The sequence below is a fragment of the Denticeps clupeoides genome, chromosome 2 (assembly GCF_900700375.1).
Source record: "Denticeps clupeoides chromosome 2, fDenClu1.1, whole genome shotgun sequence".
NCBI classification, from domain to species: Eukaryota; Metazoa; Chordata; class Actinopteri; order Clupeiformes; family Denticipitidae; genus Denticeps; species Denticeps clupeoides.
The window spans coordinates 31495691-31517378 of NC_041708.1; the positions used below are offsets into that span (position 1 = coordinate 31495691).

The 21688-nt window shown below is 44.7% G+C and overlaps 1 protein-coding gene across 3 annotated transcripts in view; it reads right to left on the bottom strand.

Annotated features, from left to right (window-relative positions):
* Positions 1-12400: 12400 nt before the first annotated feature.
* vav3 (vav guanine nucleotide exchange factor 3) overlaps positions 12401-21688 on the bottom strand; it is a 74726-nt gene continuing 65438 nt past the window's right edge. For 2 of the 3 annotated variants that reach the window (XM_028966548.1, XM_028966544.1), the window contains exons 26-28: positions 20934-21014; positions 18939-19090; positions 12401-16284 (exon numbers count right to left, since the gene is read on the bottom strand). In XM_028966548.1, coding sequence (XP_028822381.1) covers positions 16240-16284; positions 18939-19090; positions 20934-21014 — 278 coding nt within the window. In that variant the 3' untranslated portion in view covers positions 12401-16239. The remainder of the gene's footprint in view (positions 16285-18938; positions 19091-20933; positions 21015-21688) is intronic. The other variant, XM_028966549.1, reaches the window with a different exon arrangement.

Genomic DNA, 21688 nt, shown 5'->3' on the forward strand with positions numbered 1-21688 from the left:
ACTTCCTATTTCCACGCAACATTCTAAACATGAGGGGAGAATGGGACACCGCCCACTTCTTTTCTGAGCTTCTGCTGTATATTATCTAGTTATAATTTTAATAATGTGATCTGCCCAGTTACAGATTCTTCTTCTTCCCTTTGGCTGCTCCTGTTAGGGGTCACCACAGCAGATCAACCCGTCTGGCAGTTTGCACAATTGACATGGTAGTTACGGATTGGTCACTAGTGAACCAAATGTCACTAAGAATAAGAGTGTCTGCCAAATGCTGTAAATGTTAATGCACCATGGCCCTTCCTGTCAGAACCCTCGCCATTTACCCAGGCTTGGGGCCAACACCATAAAATACACTGTCACACAGGTCCCCAGTGGCTGGGTTTACAGTCTTATAGATGAACTATTATTAATCTGTAAATAATGTTTCTGAAGTTCAAAATGATTAGCAGGGTGGCCTCACACCTCCAAGGTTTCGTCTGGGCTCTCCATTTTCCACGCTAAGTGACTTGACTGACTAAACTGTGGATCTCTTTCAGTAAATGTTTTTGGCTATATTTTGTACCTTTTTTCTAGGTTGTTTCATCGTTGTTTGTTTCTACAGAGCGCCAAAGGAACAGGCTGTACTCACTGAGGAGAAGTGACCAACTATCAGGCCAGTCATCAGAGAACATTCCATGTCTATTCTCATTCGATCCAACCTTGGCACTGTCACAGGCATCTCTGCCACCGTATTAAGACAGAATATGAGCAAGTGTGTCACTGCTCTCTCCTCGATAATGGGGATATCTTTCTCATCTCATGGGCAAACTCTCAAATTAGGGCACATGAGAGGTTTGCTTGGATCTGCTCACAGGGAAAAAATAATGTTAACAAAATAAAATGTCCTTGTCAGTTGTGTGAGGGAGAAGTAGGAGGTGCAATTGCACAACAATATTGTTAATTAGCAAATATGAGATACAAATAAAGAAGAGCAAAGACAAGAACCATGACACATGCAAGCACAAGTGAACACAATTAGGATAATCTGCAATAGACTAGCAATCAAGCATTACCAAAGGTTCATAGGTTCTTAGGGGATGTAGGGGAAATATTTAAAGTCATTTACGATGGGTTATTTTAGGTTTTCTTTCCTTGTTGTCCTGGTTGGCTCAATAAAACCCTTTTTGATGCTGGTTGCATGGTCCCTGGCATCATTATATATGAAAATGTATTCATTGACCATTTAAAATGATGCAAATAGAAGTATTTTTTTGCTGAAGTGCTTGTTGTTGGATATTTGTAACATTGTGCTCACCTATGAGTAATGAATTTTTCCAGATACTCCTGTATACCATCATTATGTTCCTGTTTTCCACCCGCCCGCTTTAACGTAATGGGGTATTCAGCACATTTGCCGTAAGCATGTTCATTCTGCAGTTCCAACAGCAACGGCTGTCATGTCCTGTGTCTTCATCACTGATGAAAAAATGACTTAACACTTACACAGTGTGCTTTGTTTACCCCTTAGTTTATGCAGAAGAGCCTGGAATTTAATTAAAGAAATGCAAAAAAAAAAAAAAAAAGTATTTTTTTGAAGCACCCATGAAACAGCTTGAAATGCTGCACTTTACAGCGGTAATGAGCTAATGCAGTTTTTAACCTACATTAGTCTGGGAAAACTTAATTAAGCCACAGTGCTGCACACAAAAAAAGTGTTTCTCTTGCTTTGGCTCATCCCCGGGGGGCAGACAGGTGTATGAGTGATAAGATTATTCTTGGCATTTGCACGCATATTCTCAGCTCTTCTCCTGCATGCAAAGTTCAGTGACAGAGATATAAATATATTGGAAGTGTGCCTTACGGTGTTTACTGTCTTCTCCCGTTCTCTCCATCACTTTGGGTTCCACTGTGAGGCTTTTTCCTCGGGATGCCAGAAAATCATGGCCGGAGTAAACTAAAGATGTAATGCATTATTAAAACCCAGAGCATGGTGGCCTTTTTCTTCTGCCAGATAAGCTCAGTGTGGACGACAGGGACTGTGGGGATTGTGACTTCAGACCATCTCCTGCACACACACACACACACACACACACACACACACACATTCACAAACACACACACACACTCATCAGTATTCATACATGCATTTACTAACTGAAACAGAGGTTCTATTGTCACATTGTGTTGTGTCCTGTGGGGTGGAGGGGGTAGGGGGATAGAAAGTAGAAGAATTATATAAAATTATTTATTGTAAATTAATTGTAAAATAATTATGTGATTAATGTAATTTCAATCCAAAGTGCTTGTCTCCACCCACAAACACACTTCAAAGGCCATTCCTGCATTGCAGCCAGAGATTGCTATATGGTAGGCTGGCTGACTGGTGGGCTTTTAGGAATGTTTTAAATTAAGGTATTTAAATGACATTAAGTTATGTTAATTTAAAGGTTAATTCATTTTTGAACTGGTGCTGAGCATAAATAAATAAAAGAAGGAAGACTCCTTCTTCAATGGTGCTTGTATCCATTTATGTAAATACCTGAGGATGTCTTTGACCTTATGAACAAGACCCACAGTTAGCATGTGGTTAGTGCCATCTTAAAAATAGTGCCCAAAATGTTCTGAATGCCCATAGGATTTCTAAATAATTTCGATATTTTTTATAATTATTTAAAAGTTTTTTACTTGAGTTTGAAAATGTAATACTTAAATACAAGGTTCAAATCTGCACCAAACATTACAGGTAGGATTACTCTAGTACTTTTCCACCAAGTTTCCTTTCACTATGCAGCACACAGCCCTACTGCAGGTAAAATCTGATGGAAAATCTCCTCCGATCCACAGGCTTTCGCTCAGAAAAACACCATCTGTCTGATACATTTCCTTTCATTGGCACATAACTTTTCTCCACGTCGGCCCTTCGTTTGCTGCAGAGTCTCAAAAGCGGCCACCTCACTCTCGCAGAATGCACTGGGATTTTCGCCAGCTCCGCTGACATCTCGGTTTGCACACACTGCGCGTCCCACTCACTAAATGCATTAAACAAATCAGCTCGCCATCCGGGCGCATACCAAGGAAGCTGTTGGCATTGATATGGCTATCAGCGAACACTCGGGCCCACGCTGCAGCAGCCATCATTGGATAATTTCACAGCATTAATTACTCAGTAGCTGGTGCTGGGAACAGGCCTTTGGGGACGTTCGGGCAGCCAGCAGCAAGTGGTGAGATCCAAGGTTTGGCGTGTTTTCTGGAAGCCTTTTTTTTTTCCTTTTCCTCCTGCAGACATCAAAGAAATATCTAAATCAGCTTTCCAGTCGCATCTTTGGGGAAAAAAATGGTCTCAAAGAAGCTATTTACATGAAAGGAGCGTCAAGGTAGGCTATTTATGCAGTTTAAATGCTCTAATTAGGTATAATGGGAATACAGAATAATATTTAGAATGGAGTATAATGTATGCATGTGACCTTTATAAGTATTACTAGAAAGTGCAGAACTGATTTCCCACAAGCGTCTGGTGCAGGGCGTGCATTTTTACCCCGGGCGCTAAACTGCAAGATGAGGCCAGATAACTGGAGCGTTGGTGCCCCAGCCCTGGCACACACAGCCCCCACCCGTCAGGCGCTCAGGCACGCGTACAAGCCTTGATTAAGAGACGGCCCCTCCACCTTCCCGCCCCTGGTCCCTGCCGTTTCACCTGCTCCGGACCCTCCTGCCGCGACTGTCCAATCGGCTAATGAGCCTCCCTGCTTCCGCCGCCCGATTTCTCCACTTTACTTCTCAGGTCACATAAAGCACTCTTTATCACACTCTCGCGTTCTTTTCTTTTAGCGCAAAAAAACATAATTTGACCAAAGTTGGTCTTTGTCAAGACGCTGGTGTAAGTAAAAAAAAAAAAAAAAAAAGTCTGATCTCTGAAAGTGAAAAATGACATTTCAGGTCGGGGACTTCAAGGATGGTCAAGTTAATGAATGGCCACCAGATGTCCCTTATTAGGGTAATGTACTCCTCCCTGCGTATCAGCGGCCCTCTCCAGAGAGAAGCTTATGCTCCCGCTCAGGCAGCCGAGGCCGTGAAGAGCCGCGAGAACCCTCCAGCCCAAATTTAATCAGGCTGGCCTGACCCCGATGGCCACCAGCTGCATCTGCGCCTTATTTTTCGCGGTGCCGTGCACCGGCTTCGGTAGGCTGCATGGCGCCACCGACATGCCGATGACCTGTCTGCTTTGCCCCCCGCCTTGACGGGGTCTGTCAAAGGCAGGCTGGTGGACAGCCTCGAAAGGAGATTAACCCCTGAGCCTAGACTTATTTTCATTTCTCCTTCCAGCATGACTTCCGCAGCAGACCGGCAGGAATGGCTTTTTAACAGCGATACAGACAGTGTTTTAATTGCCTCATTTATAATCAGCTCTCATTTGGATGAGTAATTGCTCAGGATACACACTGATACCACAAAGACCTTCTCAAATTATGCTAAACATGTTAATTAATTGCACTTAATTTATTAGATTGTCATTTTACAGGGCTGTGTTGCCTTATTGCGCCTTGCCCTTTGTTCTGACAGGTTATTCTTCTTGCGAGGAGTGTGGAGAGCGCGTGGCAGCAGCTCATCACAGTATCTCTGTAGGCATCAACGGGGACTTTCATTGAGCAGATGTCCTTCCTTTTAATGCATGGAATTAAACGGAAACGGCTGGAGATCTGGGCCGCTTGATGTATCTCAGTTGCTTTGCGGTGATTTATGCCCAGCAGTGGGCTGCACTGGGATTGAAAGTTGACCCTGCTCGGTAGGTGAGGCGAGCTCCTCTGATGTGCCCCTTAATCCTCTTTCCCTTTGTGCATGAGCACGTTGGCCATATTGTTTCGGCCCGGAAGAGTAATGTTGGCTATCACCGGCCACATTACAAAAACAATGGGGAGATTATGCACCCGCGAAACTACAATGACCACAATGAAACACGGCCTCTCACCCTTCTCGTCTCGATCTCTCACTGCCGTGTTGCAGAACCGCTGACGCCATCACGTTCCGGAATGACAAATGGAAGAGTAACATACCTGGAGGCGCTGCGAAGGGAAGGCTGAGGGATTCAGCGCAGTCAGAAAAGCGCAGCCCGGTTCGCCCAATCCTTTGTTCTGTTTTTTTTTTTTTTTTCATATTGGAACCAAAAAAATTGAATGGTCTGAGAGCCGTTTACAACCCTTTAACACTAATAGCTGATTATAGTTGGCACAATTTCAAACCGCGGAAGCTCAAGATAAAGTATTTTTAGGATTTGCTGCCTAAAATGCAAAGGTTCATGGAACGCAAAATTTGAAGATAAAAAACAAGGGGGAAAATCTATAATTTTCTTCAATTATAATTTGTTGAAAGGCAAATTGTTCAAACAAGATTAAAGCAACAATATTCTTCTGAGGGCTCCAATGGGTTCCATTTGACTCACATGTCTTCTAACAATGTCACAAAAGGAAAAGCAGTCATGAGGCATCGTTGGCCATACCTGTCTGTTTGTTAGCAGTGCTTAACAAACCATCTCAAAGTAACTTCGTATACCAGGATTTGCCTGCAGTTGATGAACGCCATCTTGTGTTTTGAGGGTGGTTGAGTCCCTCTGGAAAGGCAGAAGTATTGATTTTTCCGAGACTTGGGCGTATTCCGCGAAGCGGCAAGATCTGGTTGGAGCTGAAACTCCAAAAACAGCAAAGATTATAAAATATTAAAGTGCTCAGAACATTGACTCATGTCAATATCAATGGCAGACCTGTGCTGTTGTTAAATAAAAATCACCAAGCAAAAATGGATAGATACGTAAATAAATAAATAAACAAGAAATGAATAAAACATAAAACACTGAGGTGGTTCAGAAGCTAGCGCGAGAGACATTTGTGAGACTTTTGTGCCACGTATTATTCACTACCAGAAATAAAGAAGTGCTCTTTGTGGTGAATCTCAAAAAAATTGCAGAAACTTTTGTGACGATTGCAAGGTACTGTATTTAGCATCCTGCATTCATTTACATTCACATCATTTATCAGCTACCGTCGTCCAGAGCTACTAGCAATCAGTAGACACAGGGACAGTCCCCCAGGAGACACTCAGGGTTTAAGTGTCTTGCTCAGGGACACAATGGTTGTGAGTGGGGTTTGAACCTGGGACTTTGAGCTCTTCTGGATCATAGGCAGGTTTGTTACCTGCTAGACTAGTTCCCGCCCTGTCAGCATCCTGTCATCCACCTGACCGCTGGCTGAATGATGGTGGTCATGTTGTCACTACAGCCATTCATAACCGCTGAGAATTCATCTGTGGTAGAGAAGCAATAAAAACAGACTGGGGGATTGAGCAGATGTGCTGATGTGTAACAGGTATTTCTTTTTTCTCTGTGTAATTGCTTAAGATTGTGCACCCTGGCCTCTGACACCATCCTTTGCTTTTGTGTGAAGTGCTGAGAGTGCAAGATAACGCCACACCTCTGCAACTGGAAGGCTAGAAGTGACGAAACTCTCTGTGAAATGTGCCACAAGTTCACATCCAAAAATCTGTACTGCATTTCGGATTTGCATCATTGATGATTTTGCTAGACTAATATTGGAATCAGTTGGGCCCCTGGCAAACCTGGTCTTAAACCTGACTAACACAGACAGGCTTCTTAACCCATCCACCCTTCCCACTCCCACTCAAACACACACGTAAACACAAACAGCATATTCTCTATGCATCACACAGACAGCACACATGAATAAAAGATTGGGCGCTCGGAGCCAGAACCCAGAATAAAACTGTTATCTGCCGTTTAAACATGCAGTGCTGGGAAGAGATGTTTGGAGCGCGGCGAGCTCCAAAACACACAGCCTGTTTCAGATGTGATGCACGGCGGCGCACAGCGCTCCTCTTTCCTCTTCAGTAAATATGTGAGTTTCCAGCCATCCATTCAGCGAGTGCAAGCTTCTAATGTCTCTTTCCCCCATTGTTCAACCTTGAAAAATATTCCATGGCGCAGAACTGTATAAGATCAACTTTTTTTTTTTTTTTGCCCCCTCTATTTTGTGTGCATAAATCTAATCTTTTTTCTTAGGTCCTATATCACTGTATTAAATATAACATTATATATATAAATATATATATAAATAATAAATTATATATATATATATATATATATATATATATATATATATATATATATATATATATATATCTATATATATATATATATATATATATATATATATATATATATATATATATATATATATATATGTACACACACACACACACACACACACACACACTGTTTACTGAACCAGTACAGCAAGCCAGGGAGTTGCAGTGTAGTCTGGGTGTGTAGAACACAAAAAAGTTCAGCTTGTTTTCCACAATGCACACATTGTCTAGAAAAAACTGCACATCCCATAATCCTGCAGTTCTCCAGTGCTTGTAGTTCCTGCAAACCTACACCTACATCAATGTTTTAAGAGATTGCGCCATCGGAAATTTCAGCTAAATTCAGTAATCATGTGTCGTATGCAGAATAATGACTTCTAATCATCTTCCCTGACTGCTTGAAATGTAGAGCGGCCGGTTTCTCAATGATTGCAGGTGAAAAAAAATGGAAAGACCATGTTTCAGAGTTCACTCTTTTGTGAAATCCTGCCATAGCTGGCATTCAACATGCTTTAATACTTTCATTTTAAAAAAGTTATCAGCTATTAAAAATGTTAGCATATTAGCATGTTGGTTTTGGGGAAGATACCCCCCCGGATAACTCTGCTATAAACTCCTACATGTATTCATCTTAATCTGATGTAAAACAAAGATGTAGTCTTGCGAGAAATTTGATTAAATTTCAGCACTTTTTAGAGCTAGTAGAATAATTAGAGCTATTAGTAATGAATAGAACCTTACACACAGAGAACCAGTTTCTGGTTCATGGATTAAGCCTAACATTCGTTTTTTTACTAGGACTAGTCTTAACAGGAAACCAACTGAGAGAGCCTTCATGTTTAAGTAGTCAAATTAGAAAACCAAACGTATTTGTTGGATGTGCTACTGTTCTACAAATATGTGTGATGCCTCGTTGCTCCTCACCCACCAAGAGGCACCCATTCACATGTGTGCTCGATCCTGATCACCCACAGGTTCGGCGAAAAAACATGTTTTTCATTTATTGAAAGATCTCACAATGTCAGGCATTTATGCCTCTCACACTTCGCAGCATGGTGTGATGGTACAATTCTGTTGTTCAAATCACAAGAAGGCCTTTCCATTCTCAAAGTACTAAAACTGCATGATAATAAACACTGCTCAAAAATAAAGGGAATGTAAGCACAATCCCCACCTGTGGACCACCCTCATGTAGTCTGTTTCTGACCGTTTGAGCAGATATATGCACATTTGTGGCCTCCATATACTGGCCTTTCTCCTGATAGCACCTGTATCCTGTGGACACTATGCTGACAGACCCAGCAAACCTTCATGCCACAACTCGCACTGATGTGCCATCCTGGATGAGCTGCACTACCTGAGCCACCTGTGGGTTGTAGACTCCGTCTCATGATACCACTAGAGTGAAAGCACCGCCAGCGTACAAAAGTGACCAAAACATCAGCCAGAAAGCATAGGAACTGAGAAGTGGTCTGTGGTCACCACCTGCAGAACCACGCCTTTATTGGGAATGTCTTGCTAATTTCTACCTGTTGTCTATTTCATTTGCACAACCGCATGTTAAATTGATTGTCAGTGTTGCTTCCTAAGTGGACAGTTTGATTTCACAGAAGTGTGATCGACACTGTTGTTTTTTTTAAGCAGTGTATATTTTCAATATAGATACGTAACTAAGATTTTAATTGGCCTTTGCATCGGTAGAGATATTAGAAATTATCCAAATGTAGATGTAAGGACCTTGGTCTTATTTTAACTGTTGTTGGTCTTTTTTTGTTTTGAACAGTTCGATTTGTCTTTTATTGTGTTTGACTGTTTGAATGCTGACATTCCTCTGACATCTCTATCTGTAGAGACTTTAGAATGAGCTGGACAACAGAGATTGGCGAGCAGAGATGACACCTTGCACCTCAGCAGGCCTGTGCCGGATCATCCGAGAGATACGGCAGACGTGGGCTTCTGCAAACCGCTGCCTCGCTCTTATCTTATCAGGTTCAAGTGGCCACGCTAGATGAGAGACTCGACCTGAGTGCGATACTCCTCTTCTTCTTCCTCCAACACCAGCAGCAACCCCCCCCCCCAACTCCCCCACCACCATCCCCTCCGAAGGCAGACAGATGGTTCTCTCTGCAGCAGCGGCTCACCCAGATCCAGCTCCAGGTGACTTCCTCTCTGGGGGAAAAGGTTGCTAGGAGCCGCGAGAGAAAGCGCTCTCATTAGGAGAACACAGAGCCGCCAGTTTATCCAGCCATCCGGATCCGGGTGGGAGGACAGAAGGAACTGGCCTGGTAATGAAGACACCAGACAAAAACGGGAGTTTACCAGCCTAGTCAGGCCTTGAAAGTTGCAGAGTGCAGAGCCGAGCCCCGGAGCTTCATGGAAAAGGGACGAGAGGGGAGACGGCGAGTGATATTTACACGCCGGTGAAATGCCTTCGGAAGCGATGCCTCCCCGATGGGCCGAGCTGGTAATAAACATCCACTCAGCAGAGCGAGCCGGGGAGCCGCAGGAGCCGCCATCTAACAATCAACCTTTTAAGTGTTTACCATAGTGCTCCTGTGCCGAAAAACAAGGCTCCCGTAGATTACAATGCAATAAACGGAAATGCCATCGCGTGTTCGAGACGCATTAAACACCATGTAAGGAATAGGGCCGCTGGTTTTTACCTGTACAATCATCCACCACGTCCGATACAGCATTTCCAGTTCTAGGTTGATTCTCATATTAAAATGCTGATATTTAAAACACTAGAGACATTCACTTATCTAACACCTGGTCAAATATTTGTTTTTTGAACAGACTGGTCATTAACGTACAACACATTAGTATTTTAAAAAGGTATATCTTCCCATATGCTGGCGTCCTGCCCTACATCACAACTTGACAGGTCAGGTAGTCCCGCTGCCAACAATGTCAATGTCTGCACTGCAGGAGTGGCAACTACGCGGGTTCGTATCCTGTTATATTCCCGGTATGGGGACTGGCGTTGATGATGGAGGAGCTCGCTTGTGTTTTGCTTTGGGGTCGGTGGAAGAAAGTGGAAACTGCACTTTTCTAGTTTCCACAGTGATAAAGACTGAAATGGAGAAGAATCAAGAAAGACTTTTTTTTTTTTTTTTTTTTTCAGCAGAGGGATGAAGCACATCAATCCTCTTCAGTGGCCATCTGTTGTCTGGGCTGCCCCATCTCTGCCGGTGGCACGAAGCGATGGTGTGGGGAAGGTGGTGCCAAGGCAGGGCACTGCCGTGGAGAGGAGGGAGCTCTGGAAAACCTCCTTACCGAAACCGGAGGCCTTTTAGTGACCTGCTGCGCATCTGCAGCCACCTCAAACACTGTTACATAAGGACGAGCAGATGGCCATTTCACACACACACACACACACACACTCAACTTAGGTCTATAAAAGTTTGCATTAACTTGAATTCGCCTCATTATACTGTGCTACATAAAAGGCGATCATGTCCATGGAGGCAGGATCAGGCTGTTCTGCGCTGTCCACGTGGCAGCTGACATTTTCATCCGACAGCTTTTGTCCCTGTTTCTGGATTGTGCACAAAAAAGCGAAACAATGCCGCCTCCCGTTAATTATCCCAGCGCAGAGTATCACGCTACACATCAAAGAAAAGAAGCTGCTCATCATTAAGCAGTAATGTCTTTATTTAGAAGTATATTATCCTGGCATTGCATAAGTGGCGTGGGATGGTCACCAATCAGAATGCTCTATTTTAAGCTTCGGCCATCCACTTGCGTTTTCCTCTTGGGTGTAGTCTCAAGACGTTACACAACTGCGTGCCAGGGGTGTTGGGGGCGTAGAGATCTTGCACGCCTGACGTGTTGACAGGAGTGTATGAGAGCTGTCAATCTTCACCATGAGCTCCTCCCCTTTTAAACTTGATGCAAAGTTCATGTTCGCTGTAGGTGTCATTTCAGAATCACGTAGCTACAAAATAGGTCTGGGTGGGTGTTTAGTTCCTCTCACCAAAATCAGTGCCTATCTTTCTTTCGACTGATTTTTGGCTTGTCATTAAGTTCTTCAGTAAACAGTGATCATCCTTTGGACAACATATGCGACCAATAATGTTTTTTTTTTTCTTCTTGTACTGTTTTCACACTCATAATACATCATTATAAAATAGGTATAATAACAAAGCTTTCCTCACTGCTTAACAAAGAGGAGCAATGCGGTGTAGTGGAGAGCCGAGCGCCATGATAAAAGGCAGCAGAAAGGGGGGAAACAGACAGTAAAAAAAAAAAGAAAATTATCGTTTATCAGACATTTTTTGTGCTGATGACAGTGCACATGGTGGGAGACCAACTGTGCGCCCTTTTTATTGTTGTTTAAGCAAAAAAAACATAATATATTAAAAGGGGGCGCAGGTCGGATGGACGGAATCCGGGTGTTTAATTAATAATTTTATCACGTTGCTATTAATGGCCCAGACTTGTGGAAGAAAAGGTTTGGTACATGGCACATTCAATAAAATCATGCAGCCTATTTGTTTTGCTGCTTTTTACTCATCACTCTTAGTGAGCAGTGGGAAGCCATGACAGCTGCCCGGACAGCAGTGTGTGGGGACAGTGTGTGGGGACGAGATTCGAACCAGCAACCTTCCGATTACGGATCCTTTTCCTAGGCCACCGCTGCCCAAAAAAAGTTTAAGAAAAGTTTAGGTTACAGACACTGAGCACTGATGTTAATCATCTGGGGGTGGTAGTGGCCTAGTGGGTTAGACACTCACCTATGAACCAGAAGACCCAGGTTCAAATCCCACTTACTAGCATTGTGTCCCTGAGCAAGACACTTAACCCTGAGTGTCTCCAGGGTGACTGTCCCTGTAACTACTGTAAGTTCAAAGAAGTAGTTAATTTGTTGTAACATTAAAACAGAAGATGACTTACTCTGTTCCCGAAGTGATGCTCGGAACTTTTTGTGTGATTGTGTAGGCCCTTTTATTTATTTTTTTTTTGATTGGCTGGTAAGTGACAAGTTCTAGGACCCAGAGGAGACACGCTTGTTTCATAGTGAGGTGCTATATGCTGCAGCATATTAGTGTACAAATAATTTTTCAGTGTGAGAATTATGCGGTGTGTGGGCGTAACAAAAGATTATCGCTCATAGGTCTATTTTACTCAATATACCTATGCATTTATTGATAAAAGAGTACAAGGGATGGAACAGGGAAGTTCGTTTTAGAAGGGGGATGATTTTTTTTTTTTTGACATCCCCAATCAACTCAAGTACTGGGCAAAAAATACACTCACACAGAGTCACTCGCTTTTAAAAAAGAAGCAATATACATAATTTTATTGTCATGGTATATACATATGTACAGGTATATTACAGCAATGCTCCGATTGCAGGGCTACAGGATAGGCCACTGTGGCAGGTTACTATGGTGTTCAGACGTCTTTGGCTTAGACAGAGAACAGATCATCGACAGCCGAGCACCGCCGCGGTGATTCAGAGCACAAGCGTCCCGGCCCAGGGACTCTTACATAAATATGGCTTTGTCTGGGGTTCTGAATGACGCTGAAGAGCTGGTTGAGTCCAGGAAGGGATGGCATTGGACGTGTGTTCATTGTGACACACTTGTGAACATCTGCCTCACAAACAATGAAATATTACAAAAGAAAAAACTACAAAAGAATAAAAAGTGTCTGGGGCGAACGAGGGGCATGAAAGAAAAAGAGAGTGAGGGGGAGAGCGATGCTCCTCTCGGAGGCTAAAAGATTGGATGGTGATTAGAACAGAGCCATCCTGCGCCGAGACTGATCCCCGGATATATAAATATATAAATCCATATGTGGAAGCCCTGTTAAATCCCCCCTCTGCCAGAGTTCATCTCTTGGGGAAGAGGTGTGCGAACAGATTACCGGTTGCAGAAGCTTAGAAAACCAATTCGGCTGCCCCCCCCCGCCTGCCGGCAGGCAGCGGCGCGCCGGGCCGCTGGCCCCCCACCCCACAGCCGTCAACCTCCTCATCCCCCTCTGGTACAAGTAGCTTATGGCTGGCAGAGGACAGAGACTAAACCTGATAAGAAAATTAACCTTTGCCTCAACACATAAAAGGGCAGGCAAATAAATCTATTATTGGAAATCCATAAATACTATGAGACGGGTTTATAAAAGAGGTTGTGGACTATCCCACCCAAAGGAGTTAAGATTAAGGAAAGGTCAGGAAACCCCAAAAAAGGCAGCTCGGCACATTTATTGGGATGAGTCTGATGAAGCTACTTTATCAGTCATGGTTTGCCCCATTAGGCCAGAAAGGTGGAGCAGGAGGTGTGGGGGGAAATAAAGGCCTGTCGAGATGCACAATCTGAGAAGGAAAGAAAAAATCTTGTGATACTGACATCTAGTGGTTGCTACACTACACTGCAGGTACAAAGAAAAGAGTGACATTCACAATAATTTAAGGGAAAGGCATCAATCACAGAAGTATTTCACCAATATTGTAATACTATCAGCACAATATATCCTTTATATAATCTTATGTAATCCAAATACTTCATATATATTCCACATAATCTGTGTTATCTCAGAATTACAGAAAGGGAGGGAACACATCCGGTCAACAATCCCCCACCAGAATCATTTACAGAACAGAGGCTTTAAAGTAAGAGGTACATAAACAAAACACTGTGCACTCTGTACAATAAGAGAGTTCTTTACATCCCAGACCACAGATGGAGTCGCTGTGTGGTGAGAAGCTGGCAGCACACAGAAAGGTCAGATGGAAGACTGCTGGGCAGCTTTGTGTCCTGGTCAAACGAGTTTGGCGACAGTCACACCGTCCCACGCCATACATTGAATCCGCCCAGCTGGTCTCCATGCAGGTAGGCTGAGAGCTTTACAGTCTGAGCCTGTGGGCGTCTCAAGCATGTAAACACGCAAACCCACGGCTCTGAAAAACCCCCTTCCCACCCACCCATTTTGTAAGCTCTCCACAGGCACCTGAACCAGCCAGCGCCCTGTGAGCGCACTAAAATAACCCACTAAAACCAGTAAGCGGGCAAAAAGAGGCAAGCAATATTCATTTCAAGGTCCTTGCACTTTTCTGGAGGTGTTGTGTTTCAGGAAGGTTGTGGGGAGGCACTGCAAGGTGCACATGAAATGCGGATTATCTGGAAAGTGCATGCTGCTGCGGTCAGGAGCGCCCAGAAGAGACGACAGGCACGGTACAACGCGTTTAAAAAAAAATAAATCACCCCTGACTGCTGTCACGGCCATTTCATGACACCTGTCAATCAAATCCGGGAGATGAAATAAATAAATAAGTAAACACACAGACGCACACGGATCTGATCTCTGACTTCAATCCTGGTGTTGAACCACTGTGCTGAGAAGAAGAGAAAAAAAAATGGAACCGCTGATCAGGAATCTTTCGAAAAGAAAAAACAAAAAGCAAAGCGCCGATTTAGGGGGAAAGATCCTCCCGCTGACTGTGCTTTTGAAGATGAGCAGCGTCAAGCAATTATTCCCTCCGACGAGTGTAAATCTCCCCTCATTAGTGGATTAAGATGGCACTGGAGGGAATATCCAACAGGACCCCCACCCCCGGACAGGGGGGCGGCTGCGGGGGGGAACGCGGTTGTTTGCAGGCCCTGTCGGGCGGATCACTTTTGTTTTCTGTCAACAGCCTTGCCAGCCACCACTGCGCTGCCGCATGTTCTCCGACAATACGGTAACGGTGAGAAGAAAAAACAGGGCGTGACAGCACCGCGATGCGTCTCCCAAGATAAGCTATCGCTCTGTCTCGCTCTCTATCACGTTCCAGTCAAACGAAATGAAAAAACGAAACGAAAAAAAAAAAAACATGAATAAATGAAATACAACAGACAACTGATAACAGCTTCCCATTACATTTTTTGCACAAAAGAGAAGGAAAAACAGAGATCAATTATACTGCGGCCAAGCTGACGATGCTCTCGGGCCGCCGTTTTTCCAAGTGGCGCCTAGCACAGCTATAAGCTCTAAGCGAAGGGCTTGTTCACTAGAACAACGGCCAAGACGTCCTCAGGAAGAAAGAAACATCTGTAATGCACCTGTTTGTGCACCTGATATTTTTGACAGGATGAGGAGGTAGTGTGCACGAGAGCTGTCAATCACCATTTTCAACTTGGTTATAGAATCTTCACTACAAATCCTGTTCTGGTTGAGAGAAATAATTATACACCCACCAAAAAGTGTAGTTAGTTTCGGAAAACTACCAAATAGTCCTTTCTTGTTTTATCTGTATATAGTCCTGAGGCCGCTTTTGACCTTACAGTAACGAACGAGCCCCACACTGACAATAGAGCCCTGTGTGTGTGTGTGTGTGTGTGTGTGCGCACGCTCCCCAGTGAGCTCTGATCTTAATGTGCACTGAGCGAAGGAGGTGCAGCTGAGGGGTGACGGGTTCTCCCAGCCCTCGTCTCCGGCGCAGGCCGGGGTGGGAGGGGGTGCTGCAGTCATCAATAATAACCCAGGTACAGGAGGACACAGTCAAGGTCAGTGCATGAGACGTTACCGGCGCGTTCTAAAAACTACCAGCTGCCCCGGCCCTCTTCTCCTCCTCTCGCTTCTTCCCTATGTTTTTTTAGGTTTTCTTGTCCCCGTATTTTTTTTAAATATATTTTCCCCCCGTCGGTTTCAGTTCTCCTCTGCTGCTCCTGCCAGTGAAGCTCCGGCCGGGGCTGGCATTTAAAAATTCAGCAGGTGGAGGTCTGCTCTAGGAAGCGGGTGACATTGTGTTCTTGGGTGGGGGAGGGAGGGAGGGAGGCAGGCAGGGGACAGGAGACGTCTGGATGGGAGGAGGTGCTGGATGTCCGTGGCTGAGCGGCAGCCTGCTCGGCAGGTGGTCCCCATGGAGACGTCAAGCAGCCATTAATCTGTCAGCGAAGGTCTCACCTGTCTTTCTGAGGGTCTGAGTGGTGGGTGGCATGGCGTGTGTGTATAAGTGTGTGTGCATGTGTGTCTGGGCCAGCCTGTTGAACGGGTACAGGGAAGCACCGCGGTCTTCTCTAAGACAAGGCAAAGCCTTCAGGCTGAGATCAGTTTGCACTGCCGGCAAAAAGGCTTCTTTGCTTTTTCCTTTTGCTTCCTTCTCACGCTCTGGCTCTCCGTCGACTTCTCTCACTCCTCCCCTTCTTCTACGTAAGTTGAGGGGAACCAGCCCACCTGAGAGGGACACAGAAGAACAAAGGCATGAGAAAGACAAGTCTAAAAAGTGTGTCTGTGTGTGTTAGTAATAATGGGGGCATTACAGAAGCTTGCATCAGATTAGCATCTACCTGTGTGTGTGTGTGTGTGTGTGTGTGTGTGTGTGTGTGTGTGTGTGTGTGTGTGTGTGTGTGTGTGTGATTGAATGCTTGGACAAACTTCACACTCCATTAGGCTTGGTGTCCAGTGTGTGTTTACGGTGTGTCTGAGGCTGATCTGATATTATTAGGTCCTTTAGGGAACTCTGATATACCGAAACATGCATGTTCACCTGTCACACCATGGCTACACCCTGCCAGCACAGCAGAAATCCTGCCACCATCACAACTACACCCACCCAGACTTCTGGTGGCATCTGAATTTGATCCAGAGACAGCAATATGTTGGGGATGGAGTAGGACTGTACACAAGCCAAAAGATGTGCGCTCATAATTGTATCACGAGACCAGCTTTGAAATGCATTACACATGCTGGAAGTTCAGGAATAGTGTTCTACCCCACCCACCGCAAGCCCCCACCCTGACGCACAGCCATTTAAAGCAGTGGTTACTGCAGAGCTTAGAGTTTCCCCTTCTGCCGATCAGGTGAATTCAGAATCCAGGGTCTTCCTGAGCTCACCGGGGATCCTGGGAAATCACTAAACTCTGCAGGAGGGTTCATACGAGCAGATGCTACCTGAGATGTTGTGTATTGTGTTATAAATCGCCTTAAAATCTGTACCGCAATCATTTACCAAACAAGGAAAGTGTTCCTCCCATTCACTGTGCAAGCTCAGAACTGCGAGTGTGAACACACACCAACCTGCCAATAAGAATTAAGTATTCAACAAGACTACTGTACAATAAGAGGATGTAGTGTTTATTGGTACTGGCCAAAATGTTGATGCCACCCACATTTTCCCACATCTGGTCACACTAGTCAACAAGCCAGCCTGCCCAGTTCAGGAAGCGCGAACGCATGAAGAATACCGCCCCTGATCACTAAATCCATTATAGACACCCATAAAGAGGGCCTTGAAGATTTCATTCAGTAACGCAGAGCTGCACAGCCTGAAATGAATCCATTTCATGTGAGGATCAAGAGCGCGCAGAACACATTTGACAGGCCAATGAATTCTAAGCACAAATAAGCTTGTTGGGCTTAGTGTGAAATCCTGTCATTTCTGCAGTGGAATTGGACGCCGGTGTCTAACTGCAGCACGCTCTCCCCTCTATCGTGCTTTCCTTTGTAGTGCCGAGCAGGAGCGTGCCCGGATACGACGCGGCAATGCTGATGTCAAATGCAAGCTGCCTGTGGAGGTGTGCGTATCTGAAAGACTGTGCGAGTGTGCACGCATTAGTAGTATGTATGCATTAGTAGGGACCCACAGCCGCTGACCACAAGATCACAGGCAAGTTGGCAGCTGATTGGTAATTGACGTGAACACCGTGAGCGGTACAAAGATGAATGATCGCCAAATGGGGTGGGGTAATAAACTAAAGCTTAGAAATGGGATCTGCTTATATACAGGCCCCAGAGTTTTGTTCCACACCCCTGGAGAGCATGGCGAAAGATGATCACTGACTGCTGCCGGATATTTAGCATGCTAAATGTGTGCTAAAGATGCCAGCAAGCTACAGCAAATGAGAACACAGGACAAGAGTTGACGGAAGAAGGCGGGAGTCTCACAGATCATTCACTTCTTGGATTTGCTTTCTTTCTGACTTTCAGTCCCTCTGAAGCAAATGGCTCAGGGACACAATGGTAGTAAGTATGTGAAAGTGAAGTGATCGTTATTGTGAAACACTGCAGCACAGCACACGGTGACACATCGAAATGTGTCCTCTGCTTTTAACCATCACCCTTAGTAAGCAGTGGGCAGCCATGACAGTCGCCCAGGGAGCAGTGTGTGGGGACGGTGCTTTACTTGCTGTGAACTATTAATGTGTGTTGTACAGAGCTGAATTGTTAACATTTGTACTGTTATTCTGTGGGGCAGTGGTGGCCAAGCAGTTAAGGAAGCGGCCCCATAATCAGAAGGTTGCCGGTTCGAATCCCGATCCGCTAAGGTGCTACTGAGGCGCCACTGAGCAAAGCACCGTCTCCACACACTGCTCCCCGGGCGCCTGTCATGGCTGCCCACTGCTCACTCAGGGTGAGGACAAATTTCACTGTGTGCACCATGTGCTGAGCTGCTGTGTATCACATGTGACAATCACTTCACTTTCACTTTCACAAACTGTGCGTCATGATTTGTAGTGTGTACTCCTTACAACCAGGGGTCAGTGTCAAGGCAGCAAGCCAAATAAATGAATTAATACATGTATCTTAAAATCATCATCTGTTGAGTGAAGATCTGGCAACACTGCACCTATAAACTTACGCATGTACTGCATTTCCATATATTTATTTACGTACTTACATAAGTGCTATGAAGGTAAAGAATAATGATGTCCCATCCAGAGGACAGTCACTTGCTTATGAAATTGTGCAAATATTAACATATTTGATTCCACACAGATTTTGAGGTGATTTCACTATTAAAAACGCTAAAAACGCGGTTTCCTATACAAAATCTGAATATCTCCATTCTAAACTGTGCAGAATGTGAGCCCCACCCACCCAACACCTACCCTGCCGTTGACCTCTCCTCTCCACCAGCCGTTGGCTCCTGACTTGGTGTAGATCTTCACCACATCTCCCTCTTGTAGCGACAGCTCTCGAGTGTCCCTGGAGCTGAAGTCATAACGTGCAATAGCCACACCCATCACCTTCGGGGTCAACACTGGACAAAGGGGAGAAGAAATGGGCAGAGATGAGTCTCACCCAAACCAGAAACACAGAATAATAGCAGAAGGAGGCAAATATTTACACGACGGGGGAGGAAAATGAAGGAAGGAGGAAGACCTGTCTCCTCTGAGACAGACGGGCTATAATCACTTCAAGCTCTCCAATCGTCTGCTTTCTGCTCAGTCACTCCAGGCTCGTGAAATGATTTCCGCATATCTGGGGCAGGTCCAATCAAACTGGAGTGGCCTTTTTGATTAACTTGTGAGCTCTGTCAACAGCGTAATCCACACCCATGTGGCAGGCACAGTGCATTTTGGGAAAATTTTTCAATGTGAGACTTTTGCACATTTTTCCACAGAAATGTAGATAAATCTATTTCCGCCGCAGCCGTCGTCGAGGTTTTTCATGTTCAGTAAACAGACAGGTTAGGGAGCTTCAGGTTAGGGAGCTAGAGGTTAATCCGTGTGTGAAGCAGGTGGAGGAAAACCATCACTGTCAACCTTGCACTGAACGTAAAGCGTTGCTGTGTAAAATGAGAGTGCGAAGGCTGCATGACTGTGTTGGGCTTTGTACTAGGAGGGAAGGCCGATATATACCACTGCTCTCATGCAAGGGCCTCGGTGCACAACACAGTCCCCTACAACAGCGCCATTTGAGAGTGGCGTTCGTGTTGAGTACATACCTCTTTGAAGTACATACACTGTGTCTGCATGGCTTTAAACATGGTGAGTGCCATATAACGTTCAGCATACAATAACGTCACTGCTGAGGTTTACACCCTACCCTGAAGTAGGAGTCAAACCGTGATTTTGTAGTTAGTAGGGGCGTATATTGATACAGCAATATATCGTAATATTTTATGTGGTGATATTGTATTGATACAGGGACAGGGGCAGTGGTTCACCCAGCTGGTAAGGAAATGGACCAGAAATTGGAAGGTTGCCGGTTCGAATCCCGTAACGCCAATATGCCACTATGCCACTGAGGTACAGTCCCCACACACTGGTCACCAAGAGTGAGAGGACACATTTTTATATGTGCACCGTGTGCTGTGCTGTGTTTCACATTGACAATCACTTCACTTTAACTTCACCTTTTCACATAAAATACTGATATTCTTGTATACAAAATAAGTCAGGAATTGAGTTCTGAGTTATGTTGTTTTGGCCGAATTATTACGGTTATGTGATCCACACATATCATACACAGCATCTTGTGTATCAGCTCTGTTTTTACATTTACAGTGAACTGTAGAATATTGCAATATGTACAGTACCACAATATATCATGATATAATCATATCGCGATCCATGTATCGTGATACGTATCGAATTGTGAGATACACACCCCTATTGTCTTTTAAAGGCATGCCAACATGTGGGGACTTCTGCCAATAGTTCTAGGCTGTGTGAAACACTGTAATGGACTGAATAATGCCATGCTGATAAACTGAATGTTGTGATTATGTCAAAAGGAGCTTCAGTCACATTAAAAGGTGGGGAAAGTTTTGAAATTAGTTATTGTTACTTAGTTGTTACTTTTAGTTTAGTTTTAGGTACGTTATTCATTTTAAAAGGGGTGTGTAAATGTTTATATAGTGCTTAAGGGTTGAGCTACCTAATGCTCCCCCAACTTGAAATAATTTTATGTAATTGTAAATTACATTTCACAACATTTATGCAAACATAGTCAGATGCACAAACATTCACACACACACACACACACACACACACATAACGGGGAGTAATAATGAGCCTGTGGCCATGGTGCAGGGGGCTCTCTTGGCTCAAACTGTGAGGGGTGCAGACTTTAAGTAAGAATAAAAGTGGTACCTGTACCTGACCAGAAGGGAGTGGAGGAGGGAGGAACAAAGCTGTAGCCGGCTGGACTTACAAAAGACAGCCCACAGAGCACAGAGGCTGTAGCAGAGAGCAGAGCAGATGGGGCAGGGGAAGAGAGAGAGAGAGAGAGAGAGAGAGAGAGAGAGAGAATCAGCCAGGGAGAGAGAGAGAGAGGGAGGACAGGGGAGGAGAGAAGCGAAAAGGAGGAGAAAAAAAACAATACAGAAGCATGTTTAATTGAAACACAAATTTACAAGCAACTGAGGAGCTGGCAGAAGAGCAATGAAATGAACAGAAGAACAACAGACGCAGATCAGATTACAGCAAAACTGTCTGCATCTGAGCAGCAACTGCACTAATCCCCCTCCTGACCAGAAATTAAGATCATTTCCCAATACTCCAGGGTGAATTTTAAATTCCAAGCTCGTTTCGCAGTTAGCACGAGGTGCACAAGAGGGGAACGTGAAGAAACGAGAGGGGGAAAAGTAAAGAGAGAGAGCTAGAGAGGGAGTTCTTCGCCCCCCCCCCCCCCCCTCCCAAAGTAAAACTGCACCCTGGGAGCACATGCTAACTGTTCCAGCGGCCCGATGGACCCCCCGCCATCTGACCGGGCGGCCTTGCCATGCTGTAAACCCAATATGTTTACACGCCTTGCCTTCCACAGATGACAGGCTGCGCAATACGGTGTAGCCAGCGATACGGTCCTCACCAAAACGTGTTCAGCAAGTCAATGCTACAGTTTACTAGTACCT